The 24,606-nt window shown below is 38.9% G+C and overlaps 2 protein-coding genes and 1 long non-coding RNA gene across 3 annotated transcripts in view; 2 read left to right on the top strand and 1 right to left on the bottom strand.

Annotated features, from left to right (window-relative positions):
- Positions 1-1,242: 1,242 nt before the first annotated feature.
- On the bottom strand, positions 1,243-8,541 carry LOC140930286 (all trans-polyprenyl-diphosphate synthase PDSS1-like). Its single transcript, XM_073379968.1, has 9 exons — positions 8,266-8,541; positions 7,461-7,557; positions 6,234-6,364; positions 4,966-5,219; positions 4,279-4,388; positions 3,806-3,886; positions 3,171-3,284; positions 1,984-2,064; positions 1,243-1,418 (listed from the first exon to the last, which is right to left on the bottom strand). The coding sequence occupies exons 1-9, from the start codon at positions 8,520-8,522 to the stop codon at positions 1,278-1,280; spliced, it is 1,266 nt and encodes a 421-aa protein (XP_073236069.1). The 5' UTR covers positions 8,523-8,541; the 3' UTR covers positions 1,243-1,277.
- A 71-nt stretch (positions 8,542-8,612) lies between these two features.
- Positions 8,613-9,859, top strand: LOC140930289 (uncharacterized). The gene is made up of 2 exons (XR_012164834.1): positions 8,613-8,724; positions 8,975-9,859. It is a non-coding gene; the product is annotated as an uncharacterized lncRNA (long non-coding RNA).
- A 1,569-nt stretch (positions 9,860-11,428) lies between these two features.
- Positions 11,429-24,606, top strand: part of LOC140930274 (limb region 1 protein homolog) — a 37,473-nt gene continuing 24,295 nt past the window's right edge. Inside the window, exons 1-4 of the mRNA XM_073379951.1 lie at positions 11,429-11,903; positions 14,105-14,192; positions 14,299-14,329; positions 18,971-19,110. Coding sequence (XP_073236052.1) covers positions 11,838-11,903; positions 14,105-14,192; positions 14,299-14,329; positions 18,971-19,110 — 325 coding nt within the window. The 5' untranslated portion in view covers positions 11,429-11,837. The remainder of the gene's footprint in view (positions 11,904-14,104; positions 14,193-14,298; positions 14,330-18,970; positions 19,111-24,606) is intronic.

Here is a 24,606-nt window from a genome sequence, read left to right as displayed (position 1 = left end):
GCCGTGACCTACAGTTGTAGGGCTAAAATATATCTCCCCATGTACTAACGGGAATCCAAGACAGTCTTGGATTGTGGATTTCGTGCCGCGGATTCCGGTTTCCGGGTACTAGATTCCAGTCTTTGTCAGTGGAACTTGGATTCTAAATTCAAGTCGTTAGTTGAATTCCGGATTCTTTGAGATGTATTCCGGAATCCAAAGCCCAGGATTTCGGATTCTCTTACATGGGCAAATATATGGGAGTTGCTCGCTCCGGGTAAATATATGCTCCTGATACTTTTTCAAAAATCCCAGGATATAAAACCAAAGAAAGGGGGAGGCGTTTTTTCGGTTCACTTTTGCTTGTATGTGCGGATACACAACCACGTTGTATTCTATTTAATGCACAGCCCTGGCCCCTTCTGTATCACGTGAAATTCTCGATAAATTAGTTGAGACATCATGTGTTAAATCGAATGAGTTGTGCAATACCAAAAACCTTTCATTTTCTGTGATTTTAATTCCGTTGGACATGAAACAACTTAAACTTCATATTATTGTTTATTAAAATTTAACGACACTTTTTAATAAATTACAATTTATTTTACAGAAAATGACAGGCGTACCCGACAATGTCCTACGTGAAAAATCATGTTTATCGAGGAGTTCAGAAAGATTTATTCCAGGAGGATGTCCACACTCAACTGAAGAAACTATAAGACTGTGGCGCGAGGTAGGTATCCCGTTAGCGAGTTTGATAGTAAAATCACAAGTAAAGTAGTTATCAAAGGGAGGGTGACTTGTTTATTAACTCTTTTCGTGTGGTACGTTTTCAAGACCAAAGAGAGGGGTACAGAGAGGCTTGCGGCAGTCCCTAAGGGGGGGGGGGGGGTACTCTCTATGATGGCCTATACGGGGAGGCCCTGCTCGAAAGGGGTAAGGGATCCCACTCGTTGAAGTATATTAAAGGCAAGGGAAATCTGTCATTTGGGTCTGTAAAAGGCTCCAAAAGGGATAACAGATGAATGTTACGGCTTTAAAAGTCGAGAAAACGTTCTATACCTGTGATTGATTCCTTTTTAACAGACAGTGCATTTACAGCAGTTAAAAGGTATGTGAAAGGGGTACCATTTGTCAATAGAAAGTATACTAAACGGGTACCATTATCGTGAAAAAATGGTATATAAAAGGGTAAGAGGTAAGAACTCTGGGGAGGAGCCTCCCCGTGTAAACATCTGTTGAGTACCCCCCCCCCCCCCCCCCCCCCCAGTGGCGGCAGTGGTAGACGTTGAAGGGATCTACTTTCTTCGTTTTAAGACTTCCTGTGTGATTTTAACCAGGGCATCTCTGTGAGGAGATGGAGACAACTTGTTGATTTGTCTCACTGCTTCCTTAGCGTACTGGCTTGCCAATGTATAGGAGCGGGCTATACCATCACTCTGAAAAAAAAAGCAATATTAAAAAAGTGACTGACCCACGTGAAAAATTACTATTAAACCAGATATCATGACACTCGTGACAAATGATGTTCAAAACAACTTTGGTGGCGCACAATAATTTGACATCAGTTATGGGAACAACTGTGCCTATAAATCATGTCAAATAGAGGAAAACATGCCCCACTAGGCTAAAAGAAACCCCTCGTATTATATGTAAGCTCGGGCCATGAGGCTTTTGCCTGTCTTTTCTCCATGATATTCTCATAATATGCATTACCTATTCCAGAAAGAAAGCAGGGCACAAAAACAGAGCACAATATAAGGGGAAACAAAGTAATCCACGCATGCTTTGTGCTGGACTGAATGTATGCTACTTCACCCTCATAACACGAGGTTTTCATCCATGTGTCATGTCACTTGATCTCATGATCAAAGGGGCCTTTTTCCATGTACAATGGATATTTAGAGCAGGGCAATGAGCTTCTCTAAATCCTGTCAACCTATAGTAAGTGAATGACAAAATATGAAAACTAAGGGGTACCCTTTTAATTCTGGCAATATTTACCTTATACACTGCTTGTCGAGCTTCCTCTACATCATTGGGTCCTTTAAATCTCCGCATAATAAGAGCATTAAGATCAGGGAACTGTAATGAAAAAAGTACACGAAATGAGTTAAGTTAGCATGCTAACGACAGCATAAGACTGAGTATGAGTTGTTATACAATCTGCCGCCTTGTTCTTGAGGGAGGGGCCTTATTGATGTAAGAAATTTTTTCTGAGAGAGGTTTATATTTATGGCTAGTACTTACTGTGTAGCCTGCAGAACAGGTTATATCACTGTTTCTCTTTAGACAAGCAAAGGAAAGCACGGGCAAGAATTGATTGTGAGAGATGTGTGAAGCTAGAGGGTGAAGGACAAGGTGTGTCTTGTTCACCCCTCGCCTCACATTTAACTTTGCTTGCCTGCACTAAATGCAAAAATGTGTGACCTTGATTGTTCAAAAGGTGGAAAATGCTATCCACTGGATAAACCATTATCCAGCAGAAAAGTACCATATTTATTCAAATAAGCGCCAAACCTCGAATTAGCATCCACCTCAAATAAGCATTCATCCTAAAGGCAGAAAAAGTTAATAAGCGCCAAGCCTTGAATAAGCGCCCACCCCACCGCACCCCCTTTTCCTTCCCACCCAAAAAACCTTGAATACATACTTATAAGAGACTTGCTTGAAGACAAAGTTTTGTTCAGCATATTTCACAGAAACCTTGCTTTGTTACATCTTCGCATTTTATTATTACCAATTATTGTTACTAAATAAACTTATTCAACTTGCCGAAAATGGTGAAAATTATATAAGTGCCCACTTTGAATGAGCGCCCACTCTGAAAGTCCAAAAATTTAATAAGCGCCCAGGGCAGTTAATCGAATAGATAAGGTCTTAGGGAAACCCATTGCATTATCCACTGGATAGATTTTTATCTGGTAGATAGCACTATCCAACGTTTGAACAACCAGGACCCATACTACCCATTACTGTTATTTTAAGGCAGTGGGATGTGAAGCTCAATATCTTTTCTTTAATTATCATCATTTAAATTCTGTCTAAAGTAATAGACCCTGTTTGACTCTACACCATGTTCTAAAATGCACTGACATTTATTCATATTCTCGTTATTAAAGGACAACCATAAAGAAAAAACTGCAGGGGTATGCCTTTGGTTTGACAATTTTCTTAACATTTTCCTTCACCTGTTCACAAGCAAATAACACGGGAGCTGTTGCCAGCCCAAGTTGCAAATCTGTGGCTGTTGGTTTTCCCATTTCCACGTCAGTTGATATAAAGTCTAGAATATCATCTACAACCTAAAATAATGCCAAAAAGAACAATTTGTAATAAAATTATTTAGCCTCAAATTCATCCCATTTTTTCGAGTCGTTTTCTCCTCTCAACAACGACGTAACTGAGGGAGTAATAACGACTTGAAATAATTGGATGAAAAAATTATTATCAATGACAACTTTTTTCCTGTTTCAGGAAAGTATAAACCAAAACTGCCTGGGATTTCCAGAAAGGTGGGAATGTTAAAACCAGTATTATTATAAACCTCCAATGGGGTAAGGGGGAAGGAGAAACACATTCCATTTTATCCTTATAAACTAAACGATTTAAAAATCTGCAAGATTCAGCAAAATTCTAAATTATCCAAACGGTACCAAAAAAAATTACTGCTGAAAAAGTTTCATTTCAATGGTCATACTATAGAGTTTTATTTACAGTCTGTCTCACAATTGATTCTGGAAGAAAAAGGATAAACAAGTGACGTGAAGTTAGGACTTACAAATGTTACACCTTAATTAATGATCTTAAAATGCAGCAAACATACCTGAAAAGCCATTCCTATATTTTTTCCATATTGATAGGCTATTTCTTGAATTTCAGGGCTACAACCACCAAATACAGAAACCTAAAAATGTATAAAATCCGTTAAGTTACACTAAAGTGTACTTCAAATAAGAGGAATCTTGTAAAAGCCCATAAGGGTTTCCTATAAATTCCCCATGTTGATGTAATTATACCTGTTCAATATAATAAAGTCAATGTTGTTGTTTTAAAAATCTTTGAAACACTACAATGGCTAGCCTGATAACATGGTTCAAAGTCACCCTCTAAAACCCCTCCCTTTTGATTGAGTGACTTTCGACCACTTTTAGAATCAGGTTATTACAATTTCAAGGCATTTTCCATTTGGAACCATGAATTAGCGTACAAGTAAACTATATTTTAATAGGAGGGATTTAGAATAAACATTTTAAACTCACAGTTCCTACTAGAGTACATTAATGTCTGAAGACTTACCGCTTTACAACAACAAGCTATTAAACTGGCCGTCTTCTTGTATGTTTTCTCTAAGTAATGGTTAAACCTCTCATCTGGGTGTTCTTTAGATCCCAACTGCATAAACTCTCCTGCAACAAACATAAATATTCTGTTTATCTAATCCAGTAAAATGTTCCTCCATCACATGTTTGAGACTTAAAACGTGTGATCACTGTAGTTAATAAACAACAAAAAGGCTTCACTCCAAAAAGTTTTTTTTTTTGACATTAATAATAATCTAAAAATGGCTTAAAACTGAGGAGACACAAGCTAAATTCTGAAAACAGCCTCCTCATCTGATTTATCATGCCCATGTTAAACAAGAAAACAACATCACCAGTTGACAAAAATATAAAACACAGAAAGTGACTGAATGTGTAAGAAGACTATTCTCTAACACTGCTGGGTGGCCCCATGGGCGACCAGCAAATCTTAGCTGTTTTCACAGAAATCATATACTGGTCACCCTGGATTCCAGAGGTCCAGAGCCTTAGGCTCCCTTCAACTTTTCTTAGAGCACAACCTTGTGAACATGTTTTTCGGTCAGGTCTGTAAAATACCATCTGTAATACACTGTATTTATTTCTAATCTATTAGCAAAATTTCAGTCCTGGGGTTAATACTGGGGGGTTATTATTTTAGGAAATACAGCACAGATTTAATAACCTTTGATAAGATCATCTACAACTTTAGCTAACAATTCGACAACTTCAGCGTTTCCAAGCCGAGCCAGTGCCTGGGAAGCACAAGAAAGAATGTAATCCCCTGCTAAGACAGACATCTTTTCTCCAAACATCTTATTCACAGATGTCTTGCCCCGCCTTGTATCGGCACCATCTATAACATCGTCATGAACTAAGCTGGCAGTGTGGATCATCTCTGATACCATGACAACAGTTTCTTGGGAAGGTAGTATGGTCCTAAAAAATTGAATACCGGTAAATACGATATTATTAGGGAGATTTAGAATTACTTTCACGGCAAATGACAAACATCAATATTTGTACCACGTGAGCAAGTTTTGCCCTAATCTGCTGTTTAACATTTACTTTGTCAGCACAGAAATCAGTAGATTTTTGCCAGTTCATCCATACATGTGTGTGAATTGTCTCAGAAAGTTTTTATCCGCTCATTTCCTAAAATGGAAAATTGTCACCTTGCATGCACATGACGTTTGCTGTTAGTTAAGCCATAAACATGATTCTTAATCTCTATATTAATAACTGTGCACTCATATTTCACCCATTTGCCCCTGGAAATGTTACTGAAGAATGCATTTTGAAGCTAGCTGAGCAGTTTTCTGGTCACTGTCTTGCTATAAAGAGCTAAAACATACCACAAAGCCGTCTACAGGGGATACACTTCACAGCTTTTTGATCCAGACATAAAATTTTGAAGTTTGTGAAGTTGAAAAAAGTGTTCAGGAAATTTTTTTGGATCTTAGAAATATAAAATGAAAGAAAAGGTAGGTCGATGGTGGAACAAGATTTTCATGGAAATGTTCAGGTCAATGTTACATGGTTTTTTGTATGTTTTTTTCTCTGGGGTTCTCCACTGAATTGTGCTCATTCTGGTATGGTTTGAAAGGTCATTTTACTCTGTACAAGTTAGTTGTCCTTAACCATTAAATCTGATGGCATCACAAGTGGTAGAAGGGACATGGATCTGCATGGGTGGTTCAGGGGCAAACGGGTTAACCTTTAATCCTTAAAGCCTAAGACATATCAGCATCAAATTTCTCTTTGCAATATCAAAATGTGATTTTTTTCTACCCTATTTCAGACCTAAACTTACTTACTTAATTACTTAATTTTGCTACAAAGCAAACTTTTCCCCATTTAACACACAAATGGTTAAAATCTGTACCCAATTTCAGACCAAAAGGGGTCAAAAACCACACCCTTCAGCCCTCCAACCCCCAGATTTACACAAACCTTGAATTACAAGTGTGATTGTTACATGCTCCAGCTGTTAGTAATACAATCATTGGTCTAATATATTTCCCCTGTCCATCGAAGTAGTAATGGCTTACATCTCTAAGTGGTCTTATGGAAGTGTTCAGTTCCTAAAGGGCAAAATTTTAATATATTTCAGCAACATTCTCAAAGCCAATGCTACAATAAATTTACTTCTAAGACCTGTAAATTCACTACTTAAATGTATTTAGTACAGGGCGGATCCAGGATTTTTTTTAGGAGGGGATGCACTCGTCTCTTGCTCTACTTCAACACCAATACACCACATAGTTTTTTTTTTTTGCAGAACACCAGTTGTATTAGAAAACCGCAGGTCATCTCGGGGGGGGGGGGGTGCGCACCCCCTGCACCCTCCCCCTAGATCCACCCCTGTAGTAGTGCTTCCCTCTCTACTCTGTTCACAAATCCCTCAAAAGCCTGGCTGACTGGCTCAACAACTCCTTAGTGAATATAATTTTTGGAGATGAAGAGTTTCTTCATATGGCTCTACTAAGGGATTTATTAATCAATAAAATTTATTTTGGGGTAGGAAGGAAGGGTTGCTCTCCAGTAACCACTGTGAAGAAATTAGAAGCTTATCATAATAATAATACATATTATTAATGGCTGATTGAGGAGAAATTTATTCAGCTTGGCAAAGGAACCTAACAGGTTTATATTTCTTTCTGTTGATGTTAATTATATGATTAATTACTATCTATAATTTCTGTCTTTACAGTCCACATCATCATAAGCATGTCATTTCTTTTGCATGTTAAGATGAACTCAACAAATTGGCCTGCTCCAAATGTATGGGTCTTCATAGCTCAATTGGTAGAACACTACATGCAATGCTAATACAGAAGCTGTGGGCTCAAATAGACCTATTCGGCTAACTCAATGTTGTACCCAATTCAAATCTCCCGGGGATAAGATTCTTTGTGTATTGTATTTGCATTATAATGTGGCATTCACATTTAAATGATATGGAAATTGCTGAAACAAAACGTTTTATTCCCAAAGGGTTTGAATTGGGTACAACATTGAGTTAGCCGAATAGGTCTATCCTGTTGAAGCAACTCCAATTTCTTTTCTTTTTTTGGGTGCTGGTGGGGTGGGGGTGGGGGGAAGGTGGGGTCAAAATTTGTAACAATCCTACATGTGTAGATCCCCACTTATTAAAATTTATGCATACATTATTGTTACCTTTTTTATTGTTTCACAAAGGTGTAATAAATGTGATTTTGTTAAAAGCTGTGGATCACTTTCAGATTGTTCAACCTGAGGATTGGTTGAACAATATCTGCTAAAAGAAAATAAGGAAAAATAGATTTTAGTGCATTGCATGGTATTCATAAAAAAAACATTTTGTGATTTTATGCACTTTACATGTAAGTACTGGAATAATACATTATTATGACCAGATCACAGGATTTGAAAACAGTCCTGTTTGGTTGTCTGGGATGAGTAAATTTTGCAGTCCTCCAAGAAACTATGGATAAGGGCGTGGGCAAGTAATTTACATGAAGAAAGGTAAATTTAGACAGCCATGCAGTTGCCTGAAGTAAATCAAATTTTAGACCTACTTCTCCAAGGGGAAATCTGAACTCAAGTTCTACAAGAGACTCTGTTTAAGATGAGGTTGTTTAAAATTTCACATGCCATTCAGGATAGAGATGAAAAACACCATACCCTGCCCAGCAATATGATAAAGAGATGTGCCTCCCTTAAAGAGGGGAATCCCCTCCTAGCCTTAGGAAAGAAATACTCTGTTGTTACAATTTTTTTAATGTGGTGTATTTTAAAATACAGCTGGCACATACTGTTGACCGTAATTTAGGTGGTACAATATCACGAAAGAGGGCAAATAATGTCAATGAGTTAACTATTACATAATACCTTAACTTAAATAATTTCACAATAACAATCCCTTTAAAACAGCCACACCGTCTGCAACAATTCTGAATTACATTAAGGATGGAGAGCATTCTGCTCACGAGAGTCTACTAACCTACGATCATGCTGAAACAATGCTTGTGAAGAGGCGAAGAAAATTATACTATTTCTGGAATTTGTGCGCTTCACGAAGGACGAGCTAGAAAGAGATCGTGCTGCAACATGGCAAGATGACAGCAAAGAAATACTATGATATGAATAGCGGCTGCAGACTCGTTCACATATTCTAACACTACGAATAAGATTTCGAGAAACTATATGCTTGCAAGAAAGAAGGCGTGCAAAAGGACATGCGAATCCTGTAACCGCCATCTTGGTTTTTAGCGCGCAATCCGCTGGTCACAAGATTACTTTCGAGGACTTCAAGCGCGCAATGCAAGATGGGAGTTTTGTTGCGCGTCTTGGTTAGCGTCGTTTCGCTTCGCTTCCGTTCCTTTGATTGTTGATTGTTTGCATTTCTGTTTTACCGACGGTCTTTCATTCTGCAGTGCTCAGGTGCGCGCGGTTAAATCTGGTAAGGTATTTATCCTTTGCTATCATTTTGCTTCCAGAAAGTTGATTTATTTGCAACATTTTTCATTATTCTTGCAACATTTGTTGCAAATTTGTTTGCGTGATCAATTTCGCGCCATTTATCTCGAGGCGGATTTCAAGTTAGATTCAACAATTCTTCTTAAAAATATTTTAAAAATCTTGTACCTGTTGATGTGATTTATTTTTTTCCTATCGTAATTTTTTTGTCTTATCTCACGCTTCCCTAATAGATTTTGGAAAAGAACGTTCGATCAGAATGCCAGACGTGGAAGAAGTCGTGAGCGCGAGCCCAAAGAAGCGTGGTCGTCCCCCTAAGGAAAAACCCGCTCCAGCCGAAGGAGAGTCTGGAGATCCCGTTGTGAAAAGAGGACGAGGCCGACCCAAGGGTTCCACAAAAAAGAAGGACGCCCCTCCTAAACCGACAGGCCCGAAACGACCTCGTGGACGACCGAAAGGTTCTGTGAAGAAAACAACCGCTCCAAGCCCAAAGAAATCGCCGAAAAAGTCAAGCGAATGAGAGATAGCTTCCAGTATAATCTACTACAGGGGATACTATCAGAAACACGGACATTGTTACTCGAGATACAATATACACGTCTGCCTGTTATGTTATGTTATATACCTGTATACATACATGTACGTTCAATCGTATAGCATGCATGTAACTCGAAACGTTTTTACAAGAGCTTCTTATTTCTGTTTACTCCAATTCTGAAATGAGACTACTGTTCTATGATTTAACTCCCTTGGATTTAACTTAATGCTACCTCTTTAAGAAAGCGTTTGTTTCATCTCATGAGTATGCTCAGCATATTTTTAAGTTGGTACCTTATGGCTTACGTGTAAATGGGGTTCACTCGAGAGGAACTTATAATTAATAATCAATCTGCATTGCGCCCATTCTTTTAAGTATTGTTTTAGCTGTTCTTGTTATGGCATTTGAGTGGTGACCATAAACGCGGATACAATATATACTATAAGCCTCGTAAGATAGTCATTTTTATTGTTAATATTAAATATATGCTCTGTACCCTTGCAACATTAAGCCTTATCCTATTTTTGTATTGGAACTTTAAGGTGAAGTCTTGAAGAAGGTAAACAACTTGTGAAACTTTTTCGAGTGTGGGTTTGTTGAGGACTTACATGATTCGGTTATCTTTGCAATTTATTCCACGGTAGTATATTTTTACTTGCACTGCTGCCATTGATCCTTACAATTTTGTCATTAAAGCCAAGTTTAAGTTCAAGTTAGAAAATGTTTTATATTGCCTACGTGGGGATACTACAAGTTTGTGTTGAATGAAACATTGCATGGATGGTGGGGGGAGGGGATGGGGGAGTGGGTAAAAAATACACTAAGGCCAACAATTTAAAACTTGGACCCGTCTAAAATCGAGCAAGAAAAATTTCCTTTTAGTCTGAATGTTGAATACTGTAAAACAACTGTTTGTGGAATTATCTTAAAAAATCCAGTCTTTAACCCTCAATCATTAATTTATCTTTCTTTTGCATAGTGAGAAAGAATGGAAGTTTGCTTGCTACAAAACAAGCATTATGTTTTTTTGCACTTTTCAGACAAGCAAAGGCAAGTGCGATCTTGTTATGCCCCATACCTGCTTCATACTTGCCTTTGCTCGCCTGAAACAGACAAAAAATAAGCCTGCTCTGCAGGTGAAAGCCATATGGGCACTGGAGAGCTGGAAGGAGCTTGATGTGAAAGGGTTGGGGATAATTTATTGATACCTCAGATAAAAATGTAACATCACACTTAACATTGGCAATGTCTAACTTGCAATAACATTAAAATCACTACGGCTCTTATTTAGCTGTGTTCAGGGGTGATTGAACACTTCAACCACACCCAGATTGGTCTCTTCTTGGAGGTGTTTGATAATTATCATATTTGCAATAATATCTGTCAATTCAAAGTAATGTGTGCACATGCCTTGAAAGGGTAAAGAGGGCTAGGATCTCACCCTTCAGATCAAATCTGGCTTATAGGATGTGGGTTTTGTTCCAGCCAAAAGCCTCTATGTAAAGGCAGGTCCTAACCAAACAGTGGCGGATTCAGACTTTCGGATTTGGGGGGGGGGGGGGGGGGGTATTCATCCAGACTCTGAGATGAGGGAGGGGCTCTGTCTCCAAAAATAAGTTTTCAGCTGTTTGGGCCTCATTTTGGTCCAAAAATAAGGGGTCCCCACAGGTTCCTCCCCCGGCCTGGGTCCACCCTGCCAAATTTCCTAAGTTATTTATGACTGTTTTCATGCACACACAATTTGAAAATACCTCCCTGTCAATATTTCTTAGTTAGGGAAAAAGAGATATATGGGCAAAATTTTATAAAAATTAAACCAATAAAACATTTTGGAGCACTCAAAGTGCTTTTGAATATGATCAAGAATCTTGTGACCTCTTTGGAGTGAGTTTTGTGGAGGTTAAGTCCAGGCTTGTGGCACTGAGATGGTGTATGCAAGATTTTATCCGTCTGTGCAAATTAAACCAGTGATATGTTGTCCTCCATGTAGTTCGAGTACTTTTGACGGGGTGGGGCCGATCACTCCATCTCTGCTAAACTTTCCCCACCCTTCCCTCCCATTTTCCTCCCCTCTCCCACCCTCACCCCACCCACGGTACCATTCCCAACAGTTGTGCACTCGATGAAGGACTGGAACTAGCAAAACAAATTTTGTCTTTGGTCATTTGAACGAGGAACAACCATCGTCATTTTAACTCCCAGGATTTCGACAATTTCACAGAGGGGAAGTGATCTTTGAACTTCAGCAAGATAAAATAATAACCCCTATTGATTACTCAAGATTTGTGCACCTCTTGAAATAATTTGAAACCTTATACGGTTCACGTGAGTTTTAGTGGTGGCCGAGTCTACACGCTGCAGTTTCCTACCGCGATTCGAATGGCAATAACTTCGAACTTGAACACACCTTTTGTCGCCTGCTACATTTGAGCTGATAAAAAGGAATTTATGTCGAGTCACAGCTTTTCAAAGTAAGATATTTTTTGCTACGAAATTTATTGAGGATGCATGGGAAGATGGCACGATTTTTACGGTACAATTTGGCAACTGGATGAGTGATGGAGACGAACTACGATGGAAGCGAGGAAGAACAGATATTTTACGATACAGTTAGGGAATATGTGGTAAGCAATGAACAGTCTTTTATAATGTTTTTAATTCTTTGATGTACAAATTGAGCCCAAACGCCAAAGGTCAATAAAAGGGTAATCGTTTGGTGACGAAAATATGCATTGCTAATTAATTTTTTTATGGCATATTTTCCACCAACTTATTTGCACGTTTGAGCTTAGAGGGTAAACTAACGTGGATCGGAGTTAATTAAGTTTATTAGTTCTTATTTTAGATCACTTTAAATCAGTAATTGTAATAATAACACATTTACACACAATTCATTACACAACTGTCCTTGGTGTGCACTGTTGCACAGCAAGATAATCTAAAATGTAAACAAGTTGATTTGATTGATGCCTGCATATATTACCTCAGCCTTGACAAAACCCTATGTCAATAGGGTTTTGTTGTAGTATATTATTTTGTTATTGGTATAGATCGTTTTCGTATAAATGACCCATAAACTACCACAGATGCTTTGGGGGAGTTTGCTAAGCATGAATGAGGTGTTATAATCCTCCTAAGTGCAACCAACACCGCGGCAAAACGCACTGTGCATGAGCACAAAATTTAACATCCGGTCAGCTTTTTATTTCCGGTCTAGTATATAAACCAATTGGGTAAGCATAACATTGCCGTCGCACCAAGTTTAAAAGCAAAAAGGGAGAAACAGACAAAAAAGGGGGCGAAAAAAATCACTTCATTCGAAAGCTTATATATTTTTCCAGAGTCAAACTTTTGCACCACATGGTTATCTGGTTGCACCAATGCTGAAAATGATGTTTGAAGTTTGCAGGTCGCGAGCGCTCGACAAGACAAATTTGTTTTTACTGGCTTTCTTGCATGCTACTGGTTTGGCATAAGTTAATTTGGGAGAAGGCAATAACTAAGAAAAGAATGGCAATACTTATGAAAGAAACCAAAATAAAGACGTCATCATTATCATTAACACTAGAACCAGGGGATAAAATTTTAGTCCTTTCAATAATTTTTTTATTATCAGAGAAAACAAGAATTCAAAACAAAATTGTGCGGGATTTAATAACAACCTCGACTTTGATGACTGCAGTCACGAACACCCGGAGCTTTCAGTGCCGGGAAACTAAACATACCTATAAATGACTTTCATTCAAGAAAATGCCTATTTAATTCTTTTACATGTTTGTGTTTGGTTGAAGACTTCAATAATTTCAGACTGTGCAGCTCGGCTGCATCTCATGCAAACACTTCAACTTCTAAAAGCCATCGAACCAGCTTTCGCTCTCTTATTCTGAGAATGAAAAAAATAGATAAAGTTGTCAACTTGCTGTCAACCTCAACAGTATAATTAAGCTTATGTTTCATGGCAATCAACTCAGAAGAGTTTCGTTTCAAAACACGATGAAACTCACTGGTAAATAAAAGTACAAAGCGATTGTGTGTTGTCGTTTTCCAAATAAAGCTTGAATCAGCTTTAAGACATGAAGACTGAGAAATTGAAGAACTGACTTTTTCTTCCCCTTCAGTCTTGAAATATGCACCCCTTGTCCAATCCTGATGTACTCATAGGCAGCGCCTTTGGTTTTGGAGAAATGTACATTTAAATCATCCATACTCAAAAGTATGCATAGCTGCTATATAATTTTTAGTCCGACTTAACATCTAGAACAGTGAAAACAAGAATGCTCGTCACATTGTTAACACTGAAGGTGGCAATAGTTACCCTTCATACGTTTCATTACCCGTCCACGCCCTACTGACACAAAGACAATCCTTGTCACAAATTGTTGAAACAGAAGCCATTTGTCTTAAATTTTCTACAGATTTCTTACAATCACTCTTCACACCTTTATTCTCACTCAAATGTGCCCCTCTCCTTCCCCAATGTTGAGCCATGCGTATTTTGGAGCACTGAGATGACTGCAATACCTAAATCAACATTGGGGAAGGGGGAAATCACACAAGTGTTTCAAGATTTGTGACGAGTATTGTAGCTTACTGGTAGTAAATGTAAAGTGGGTCAGCCCAGTCAGCCCTACTTACTGGGCTGGCTTACCCAATATAAACAGGTCATTGGACATGTAGTCATATCTCCTCTCAGGTGTTCAGAGATGGGGGAGGAAGTAACACAAAATTGGCTTCTTCATAGTTACATGTACCTTGTTTAATTACTTACTCTCACATTTTTTGGTAAAATATTGATGGTGTCCTTTTTTCATTTTTTCATTTTTAGATTTTCCTCCTCGTGTTTATTATTTTGTATGGTATTTCACATGTCATTATCAGTACTTACAAGAGAAAGAGAGATGAACTTGATTCAGGTAGGCAAGAATAAGGAATAGCCTATAATTTCCTGAAATTTTTGGTACATTTTTTAATCATTAAAACCTTAAATTTTGTTATTTTTTATGTATTTGCCTTCATTAGACGAGGAAGATGCCTTTGTGTATAGGATATCGTAAGTATAACTGGTAGCTAAAAGTTGAATATAAGGGCACTTGTTGAAGTTGTTATTGATGGCAATTGTCTTGTTTATGTTACAGACTTTATTCCATGTATGAATTATAAAAGTATGGAAAAATGACCGAGTAGTGCAAAGTTTCACACTAACAAAATAGGCCATTTTACAGTCATCAGGGCTGAAAAGAACGGTCAGCAGGTTGCCGTCATGATGACCGCCCAAATATTTTTTAGCGCGGACAAACCCCAATTCTGGCCGGTCAAATAATGCATGAATACTAATAATTTTTTTTTTCCCTAAGGAATATCCAATTATGCTGGCAATAGATCGTTATTACTACATTGATGTTCACATTTTTGACAGCAAATTGGTGAAAAATGCATTTGCAAGTTGTAGAGTTCCTTTCTGCGGTTTTCGCGTGTTTTAATGTTACCTTCTACCTTGAGTATCATTGCACGGCAGTGTCTGAAGTCTCTAGAGGTAAAAAGTGAAGCGTAAATCCTTTTCAAACTCCCAAGGTTCAGGAAATGGAATACACATACAGTTCAGCAAACTTTAGAAATTACGAAAAAAAACAACAAAAAAATTGGGTTATTTTACAAAATCTGCACACGCTTGTTTTACGTTGATGTTCTGAAATGAACATCGGTGAAACTTGATCTTTTTCCTTGCCTGGCACGTGATCGAAAGTCACTTCCTCAAAGAAGAAACGTCGCTGATATTTTCGGCAAAGAAGTTGATTTGTATTGGCGAGAAGTTTGTTCCACAAACAGCGTGCTGATGATCAGATGTCAATAAATAAATCTGGGTCATCGCGCAACATTTTATCGCGAAGGGCTCAAATGTCAACAGAAATTTGCATAAAGTTGTTTACAAGAACGAGAATCTAGCGCCGTGATAGACGACGACCTTCCCTCTTGAGTAGCTTAAATTTTTATCAGACCATTCTGGAATCAAATCTGCAAACGAGATTCATGTTCGACATAAAAGAAATTATTATTAATTGATGCGCTAACATTAATTCCCGGAGAAACACAGGACGACCTGTTGAGAATTGTGATTGATTTGCCTGAATTCCTTCGAATTCCCAAAGAAGGTCTTATTGCTGATTACAGCAAAGCAGAAAGTACAGTGCGACTTGCAACATTGCGTTACTTTCCAACTCAGTCTGTTATTCACTTTGTTGCGTTAGATTACGACATGACGACATGAAATTAATTTATTGCAGCGTTCTTTTTCTTAGAAGGGTTTAGTGCAAAGCAGCAAAAAACGCCAAAGAAAAAAGAAATCATTGCAGCGTTATAGAGCATTAAGCGACAACTGTATGGAAAATAAAGTGTTTCTATCCAAAAATGACCGGTCAATATGACCGGCAAGACCGGAGTTTGATTGGTCAAGTCTGCGATCAGGCCGGACATTGTCCGTTGATAGTGTTCTCCTTATCAGGCAGTAACCGGTGAAATTTACCGCCTGAAGCAACACTTCTTACCGCCTGCAACTGCTTAAAGGTTTGCCAAAATTACATAATTTTTTAAAAAAAATATGCAAGTTGTGATCCGATCCGATCCTCACAAGAAAATGAATGAATAAATTATATGGAAAAGTATAGCCACCTAAGTACAAAACATACAGCCCAAAAATCATGCGAGTGCAGGAACTTCTTTTTGCGTCCGCAAGCTGCAACTTCGTGCGGCTTTTTGCAGGGCGCTTGCGCTTGAATCCAGCAAGACGTAAGAACTTCTTGTGCGGTTGTAAATTTAACTGGAAGAATTTCTTTGCTGTGGGATTTTCTAACCGCAGCGCAACAACTTCTTTCAGTGCGGTAAGATTGCGGCAGACAAGTGAAAATTTATTATGACAACAAAATAGCTGTGTCGCCCCCTGTATTTGTCAGCGGATCACTAATCTATACTTTAGGCACATATTTTTGAACATTCAAAACTCTAAACCTGTTTCGTTCCTGCTGATTTACAATGACAGGAATGTATAGATAACAAGTGTAAACAAAAAAGATAAACTAAAACTACTTTCATGTTTCATGATCGGTGAATTTAGAAACGGTATATACAAAATCAACTTGTCCAAAGCTAACCTTTTAAGCAAGGAACTGTGTACAATTTTGATAAAAAAAGCAGGGCTTCAAAAATAGGGAACGATCGTAGTATGTTTCACAAAAGAGCCGTGTAATTTGAGACCGCATGTGCAACTGTGTCAACTTAAAGCGCTCTTGGAAAAAAAAATACTAAAGTAAAGTAAGGAATATTTTCACTAAAGGCTCTTTCAAATTAGTGTAATAAAGTAATAAATAATTCCCATGTTTTCTTGTGGCAGAAATTCAACACCTTTGGTTTGTTTTGCCGAGACTATGGTATTGTACTATGAAATGATCCAAATGATCGAGATGTTCAAAACTACAGATCGTTTCGTTAAACAAACGCCTCACACGCTTTATATAACTTTGGAAAAGCTGAACGACTGAAGTGTTCACTTTTCAGAAAAAGCAGAGAAAGCTGTTTGCCTTCTCAGGCAACTTTTTACATGTGTCCTTGCATGATTTACCTTTTACTGCCACAGAGTGAATTAGTATCAACGCTACAAAACGATGTTGTAACAAAAAGGCGACAAACACCATTAACCTTATTTCAGGTTAACACTTATAAAGAACTTCATGCGCCTTCTTGAGGCTTGCGAAAATTTTCTAGGTTCTTGCTGTGAAGATTTTTGACTTATTTCGTTTCAAAGTTCTTGTGGTGAAGATTGTTGACTTCTTACATTTCAAAGTTCTTGCGGGTAAACCACAAAGGGTCCCCAAAACACGGTACTTTCACTTCTTGCGGTGGCTTGCATGTTCTTGCGGCGCAGCAACTTCTTACACCACTTTTTGCCCGTGCATAATTTTGGTTCTGTACTGTGTATACAGCTTTCCTGTTTAGGGACATGCATTTTGGAAAGAGATCATTAAAGACATAGTAAAATTATTGGAATCAAACATTTTAACTTGTTGTCTAAAGATAACGACAGCAGATTTGTGTAAAATAGGTCTTAAAATATGGGAATAAAAAATTTCCCAGTGAGGGCGGGTCCATGTCCCTCAGTCCACTGTCTCCCCCTCCCCCCCTCTTAGAAAAGTATATATTTTGCCTTACCGTCCATAAATGGTCCCTTACCTTCTGAGCTAAATTTTAGGGAGAACACTGCGTTGACCGGCCGTTATTTGCAGCCCTGAGTTATTGGCAGAAGTGAGGCTGAGGGTGACCTTGTTTTGATATAAACCTTCTTTGCTTTGTTATGGAAATTGTTCTTGAAAAATACTAGTTAGCATAAGAATAACTTGATTTACATAACAAAGGAGGAAGGTTTGTATCAAAACAAGGTCACCTTCAGCCTTGCTTCTGTCCATGACTGTAAAATGGCCCATTACATGTATAAATAAATGAACTTGGTTAAGTCTGGTGCTCGAGCTTTGTAATTAATTTGCTTGCTACACTGCAGTGCATTATCTGCTAGACTAATCTACAAACGGTAAGCCCTTCAATAGCCAATGAGAAGACATGTAGTGGCAATTACAATGGGGCCAGCAGTTTCTGCTGGTGCACACCCCTAATTAATTTCAATATATTTTTTGCACTGCATATATTCAGGGCTCCGAAAAAACTTGAATTGATCCAGCTTGTCCTTTGGGCAAGCAGTTCATGTCTTTGCTAACCCTTTAGGTCCCAAGAGTGACCAAAATCAATTTTCTCCTAACAACATCAGCAGGTGCCGGTTGTTCAAACGTTGGATAGCGCTATCCACTGGATAAATCACTATCTGCCAGATAGCGTAATTGATTTCTGTAATACTTATCCGCTGGATAGTGACTTATCCGGTAAATAGAGCTATCCAACGTTTGAACAACCGGGGCCTGGTCATCAAATGTAAAGGTTATGAGAATTACTAAACTGATTAACAAAGGGAGAATGCTTTGATCTTAAACAGAGTTCCCTCAACTATTCCAAAAAGAAATGTATGGAGATTAGTTTGGAGAATTTGTACGTGGATCTTGGGGCTTAAAGGGTTAATTATTTTATTAGAGAGTTCCTTACCTGGACCCGAGAAGAAGTGTGACATAGGTAATTATGGTAGCAAAATTTCTGGATCACATCAATAGGGAACTTAAGCAATGATGCTGGCGACGGCAAAGAGAACTGGAAAAAACCAATAGGTTTATATCTACAAAACAAGAACTCTGCACTCATGCATCACGCTTTTTGTTCGTTTCTTAGCCATCGTTGCATGACTGCAACGAGAAACTTCCTAATTTCACGCACCCTCTTTACGAAGTAGGTGAGTAGTGTGTACAATGCCAAAATTCTCCTTCTTTTTCTTCTAACTTAGACACACTCCTTTTGGACTTAACCCCAGAAAATTTCGCCAACATTTGACATATTAAATAAATTTGAATAAGATCAATGAAGTTTGGAACAGTGCAAATTCCCTCTATAAGTGATGTTTTTGGTTTGTTGTCATCCAGAAATTTGCCACCATGGCAAAATGACGTTTACAACTTCTCCTCTCTATATACTTGTACGATACTACTGGACAGGACTTTTTTTGAGTACTGATATTTTTAAAATTCTATGTTGTATTACATTTCAGGTTTTGGTTGTGTAATTTCACCCTCACAGTGTCCTTGGGCGCAGTACTTCTCCTTCCAATGTCTATTTTTAGCAATGAGATCATGATTATGTATCCCAACAGTTACTATATCAAGTGGCTCAATGGTTCTCTTATTCATGGTGAGTAAAGTTACAGGATTATGTGCCATAAAGGCGAATGATTTACTTGAAAATGTAATTAGGAGCAGTAGACCCAATTCACAATACCCGCCACCTTTGCATGAAACTTGAGCCAAAAAACCCTATGCTCTTGCAGGCTAAGTACTGATGGGATAGAAACAATCTCAAGTGGTTTCTCATTGGCCAACAAGAGATAAATGTTGCTAATGCAAAAAAAATTGCCAAATTTTTTTTTATTCTAGGCAACAGAAAGTGGAAAACTTTTCGTCATAAATATGATAATGGAAAATTATGGATTGAAGTGATTACTTCTTAATTTAATGCAGCAGTGACCATAGTAGCCTGTGTACAGCCACCTTCTCCCCTCAGAAAAAAAAAACAGAGAAGGGACGTGTCTGTAATTGACTTTTACTAATCGTTTACAGGAATAATTACACATCAATTAAAAATAGTTTTCACTGACCAAAATTTGCTCCTGGCAAAGTTAAAAGGAATTTTAAACCTTATTTTATCAAGTATAAGACTTTTAAGATGGATTTTTCATTCTACTGTAATTTAATAAGACAATTCGATAAGACAATTTTCAACTGTTCCTTTATCTTTTCTAAAATTAAAAATGTTCTTGTCCCATGGACAAGTCATGTCAAAAGGCTACATGTCCGAACTAAATTTCTACCTGTCCCGGACAATCGGACATACTACGTTTTGCCACACCCAGGTAAATTAAAACTAGTTTCCGCTGACATGCATGTAGTTTTCTATAATGTGTTTCGCAGGAAAACAAACACATAACGCTAGGGATATGTGTTTCCCACGTGGGGGAACATAACACTAGGGATATGTGTTTCCCAGGCGGGGGATCACATAACACTAGGGATATGTGTTTCCCAGGTGGAGGAACACATAACACTAGGGATATGTGTTTCCCAGGTGGGGGAACATAACACTACGGATATGTGTTTCCCAGGTGGGGGAACACATAACACTAGGACTATGTGTTTTCCAGGTGGGGGAACTCAAATCACTAGGGATATGTGTTTCCCAGGTAGGGAAACTCAAATCACTAGTTATATGTGTTTTTCAGGTGGGGAAACACATAACACAAGGGATATGTGTTTCCCACAGGGGGGAACACATAACACTAGGAATATGTGTTTCCCAGGTAGGGGAACACAAATCACTAGGGATATGTGTTTTCCAGGTAGGGGAACACATAACCCTAGGGATATGTGTTTCCCAGTTGGGGGAAGACATAACACTAGAGATATGTGTTTCCCAGGTAGGGGAACTCAAAGCAGTAGGGATATCTGTTCCCAAGGTAGGGGAACACATAACACTAGGGATATGTGTTTCTCAGGTGGGGGAAGACATAACATTAGGGATACATTACAACTTCACGCCGATTTAAGTGTGTATTTCAGAAATGGGCATAACCGCTGGATTTTGTACCCTGAAGGCTCAATTTATTTCTCCGGACTTTCCCTTCGAGAGTACTCGTTTTGACTCGGTTCAAAGAAGGTGAGATTTTATGGCGGAAGACTCAGAAGCGAATTCAAAGGAATTGAACAATGGCTTAATTAAGCTGGCCAGGGCCGCGAAGTTTTAAAGGTATCCTTTTGTTCTAAGTGTGTCAATAAAACTGCAGAAAATTATCGCACATATTGCGGTAGAAGTTTATGGATAAGTCTTTCGCAAAACTTCTTCGACTTGGACACGTATTTTTCAAAAAGGAGAATTTTGAGAGCTTCAAAAAGAGATCTTGAGCGAGAAATTTCGACCACTGTGGACCGAGATTGGATTTTTTTTTCTTGTCGAGGTTTCGAAGTACAAAGCAAGCCGCTGAAGCATTTTTTCTCGCCCATCGCTTAATAAAATCCGGCCGAGAGTTATCCATTCATTCAATCATAACAGTTATTCATTTCTCCAGAGCAATGAAACTATACAAGCGTTTCTACAAAATTATTTCGAGGAATTATGAACTCCGCAAGTTTTGATCTGTCGATTACAGCTCTTGTTTTGATTTTAGATATTTCCTGTCTCACTGACAATACGCGGTTATTTCGGGGCCTGCAGTCACGTAACTGAAACGCCAGGTTTTGTTCAACAAAAAAAACTGAAAGGCAAGCGAAAACGTCCAAAAAAGTGAAATTACACTCTAATAAAACTGTGTCATCCCGTTAAATGCATTCACCGCTTGCGTTGTTTACATTTTGAAAAGAGTTGTTCGCTCTTGATTGCAGAGCTACTGAATGAATAAAACGTTCTAATAAATAACCTCCGCAGCAATTCTTTAAACGCCAAATTATTTTCAAGGAAAGAGAGTATTTAATAAAAAAATACTATTGGAGACCAGGTATTTATAAGCTTTTATCAACTTCAAATTTATTAGGCTTGTTTCCTTTGTAATACGGTGCGTGACCGAAAATACGTTATGCAACCAGAGTTGTCCGCCATGCATAAAAGACTTGTAAGAGTTCCCACAGACTGCAGCAAATTTAACAGGCAAGTCCGAGTATTTTAATGGGTAAATTTAAAACTCATCAGGTAACAATGGGGATTAAAAAGTCAATCAAGCAACAAAATTCGAAACAAAACAGACATATCGCACCTAAATCAAAGGAATTCCGCTCGTGGATTCTTCGGAAGGTAATCGACAATGGCAAGAACAATAGCCTGAATATATGAATACTTGATAACCCCAAAATTTGGGGGTACACACTTAAATCGGCGTGAAGTTGTAATGTATGTGTTTTCCAGATGGGGGAACACATAACACTAGGAATATGTGTTTCCCAGGTGGGGGAACACATAACACTAGAGATATCTGTTTCCCAGGTAGGGAACTCAAGTCACTAGGCATATGTGTTTTCCAGGTGGGGGAACACATAACACTAGGGATGTGTGTTTCCCAGGTAGGGAACTCAAGTCACTAGGCATATGTGTTTTCCGGGTGGGGGAACACATAACACTAGGGATACGTGTTTCCCAGTTGAGGGAACTCAAATCACTAGGGATATGTTTTTTTCAGGTTGGGGAACACATAACACTAGGGATATGTGTTTCTCAGGTGGCTGAACTCAAATCACTAGGGATATGTGTTTCCCAGCTGGGGAACACATAACCCTAGAGATATGTGTTTCCCAGGTGGGGGAACACAGAACACTAGGGATATGTGTTTCCCGGGTAGGGGAACTCAAGTCACTAGGGATATGTGTTTTCCAGGTGGGGAAACACATAACACTAGGGATATGTGTTTTCCAGGTGGGGGAACACGTAACACTAGGGATATGTGTTTCCCAGGTGGGGGAACTCAAATCACTAGGGATATGTTTTTCCCAGGTAGGGGAACTCAAATCACTAAAGATATGTGTTTTCCAGGTGGGGGAACACATAACACTAGGGATATGTGTTTCCCAGGTGGGGGAACACATAACATTAGGGATATGTGTTCCCCAGGTGGGGGAACACATAACTCTAGGGATATGTGTTTCCTAGGTGGGGGAACATATAACACTAGGGATATGTGTTTCCCAGGTAGGGGAACTCAAGTCACTGGGGATATGTGTTTCCCAGGTAGGGGAACTCAAGTCAGTAGGGATATGTGTTTCCCAGGTGGGGGAACACATAACACTAGGGATATGTGTTTCCCAGGTAGGGGAACTCAAGTCAGTAGGAATATATGTGTTTTCCAGGTGGGGGAACACATAACACTAATAATATGTGTTTCCTAGGTGGGGGAACTCAAATCACTAGTTATATGTGTTTTCAAGGTGGGGGAACACATAACACTAGGGATATGTGTTTTCCAGGTGGGGGAACACATAACACTAGGGATATGTGTTTCCCAGGTGGGGGAACACATAACATTAGGGATATGTGTTTCCCAGGTGGGGGAACACATAACACTAGAGATATGTGTTTCCCAGGTAGGGGAACTCAAATCACTAGGGATATTCGTTTCCAGGTGGGGGAACACATAACACTAGGGATATGTGTTTCCCAGGTGGGGGAACACATAACATTAGGGATATGTGTTTCCCAGGTGGGGAACACATAACACAAGGGATATGTGTTTTCCAGGTAGGTGAACACATAACACTAGGGATATGTGTTTCTCAAGTAGCGGAACTCAAATCTCTAGTTTTATGTGTTTCCCAGGTAGGGGAACTCAAATCACTAGGGATATGTGTTTTCCAGGTGGGGGAACACATAACACTAGGGATATGTGTTTCCCAGGTAGGGGAACTCAAGTCAGTAGGGATATGTGTTTTCCAGGTGGGGGGACACATAACACTAGGGATATGTGTTTCCCAGGTGGGGGAACACATAACACTAATAATATGTGTTTCCTAGGTGGGGGAACTCAAATCACTACTTATATGTGTTTTCAAGGTGAGGGAACACATAACACTAGGGATATGTGTTTCCCAGGTGGGGGAAGACATAACACTAGGGATCTGTGTTTCCCAGGTGGGGGAACACAAATCACTAGTTCTATGTGTTTTCCAGGTGGGGGAACACATAACACTAGGGATATGCGTTTCCCAGGTACGGGAACTCAAATCACTAGGGATATGTGTTTTCCAGGTAGGGGAACTCGAATCACTGGGGATATGTGTTTTCCAGGTGGGGCAACACATAACACTAGGGATATGTGTTTTCCAGGTAGGTGAACACATAACACTAGGGATATGTGTTTCCCAGGTGGGGGAACACATAACATTAGGGATATGTGTTTCCCAGGTGGGGAACACATAACACAAGGGATATGTGTTTTCCAGGTAGGTGAACACATAACACTAGGGATATGTGTTTCTCAAGTAGGGGAACTCAAATCACTAGTTCTATGTGTTTCCCAGGTAGGGGAACTCAAATCACTAGGGATATGTGTTTTCCAGGTGGGGGAACACATAACACTAGGGATATGTGTTTCCCAGGTGGGGGAACACATAACATTAGGGATATGTGTTTCCTAGGGGGGGGGGAACACATAACACTAAGGATATGTGTTTGCCAGGTAGGGGAACACATCAATCAATAAAAAAGAATGCTTTATTAACGGTATCACTTCATTAAAAATGCTCTTCGAGAGAGCCGTTTACAAAACAAAATTTTCAGAGAAACTACATTAATGCTAAAATATATCTATATATTAAGAAAATCTATCCTATAATTAATCACACAAAAATCAATCAACCTTAAAGGTACATTAAATAACTAAAATAAAATTCTATCTCAACTCCCTCAAGGCAATACCTGGTTCAAGACAAAGATAGGGCAGACTTGAAAGAGTTGAGATTGATCTCGTCTTTAAGCACATTTTCTAGGCCATTCCACATGACTGCTCCCCTATAGCTAAAGGCCCTCTTAGCACCTTCAGTACGGGGCCTTGGTACAAAAATGTTGTTTGAGGCACCTCGCACGTTGTAGGAATGAACCCCAGACGTTGGTTTAAACATGTTCTTTAAACTCTAAGGGTAAAGGTTATTTAGAGAT

Source organism: Porites lutea, chromosome 3 (assembly GCF_958299795.1).
Source record: "Porites lutea chromosome 3, jaPorLute2.1, whole genome shotgun sequence".
Taxonomy (NCBI): Eukaryota; Metazoa; Cnidaria; class Anthozoa; order Scleractinia; family Poritidae; genus Porites; species Porites lutea.
This window is presented reverse-complemented; position numbering and strand designations above follow the sequence as displayed.

Bases quoted from the DNA above. Each gene is read 5' to 3' on its own strand.
- LOC140930286 (XM_073379968.1), bottom strand. From the start codon at position 8,522: ATGGCGGTTACAGGATTCGCATGTCCTTTTGCACGCCTTCTTTCTTGC. The intron at 2,065-3,170 runs GTGAAGGAAAAT...TTTTCATTACAG, and splicing joins TGTTATTTGCTTGTGAACAG to TTCCCTGATCTTAATGCTCT. The intron at 1,419-1,983 runs GTAAATATTGCC...TTTTTTTTTCAG, and splicing joins CTCGACAAGCAGTGTATAAG to AGTGATGGTATAGCCCGCTC.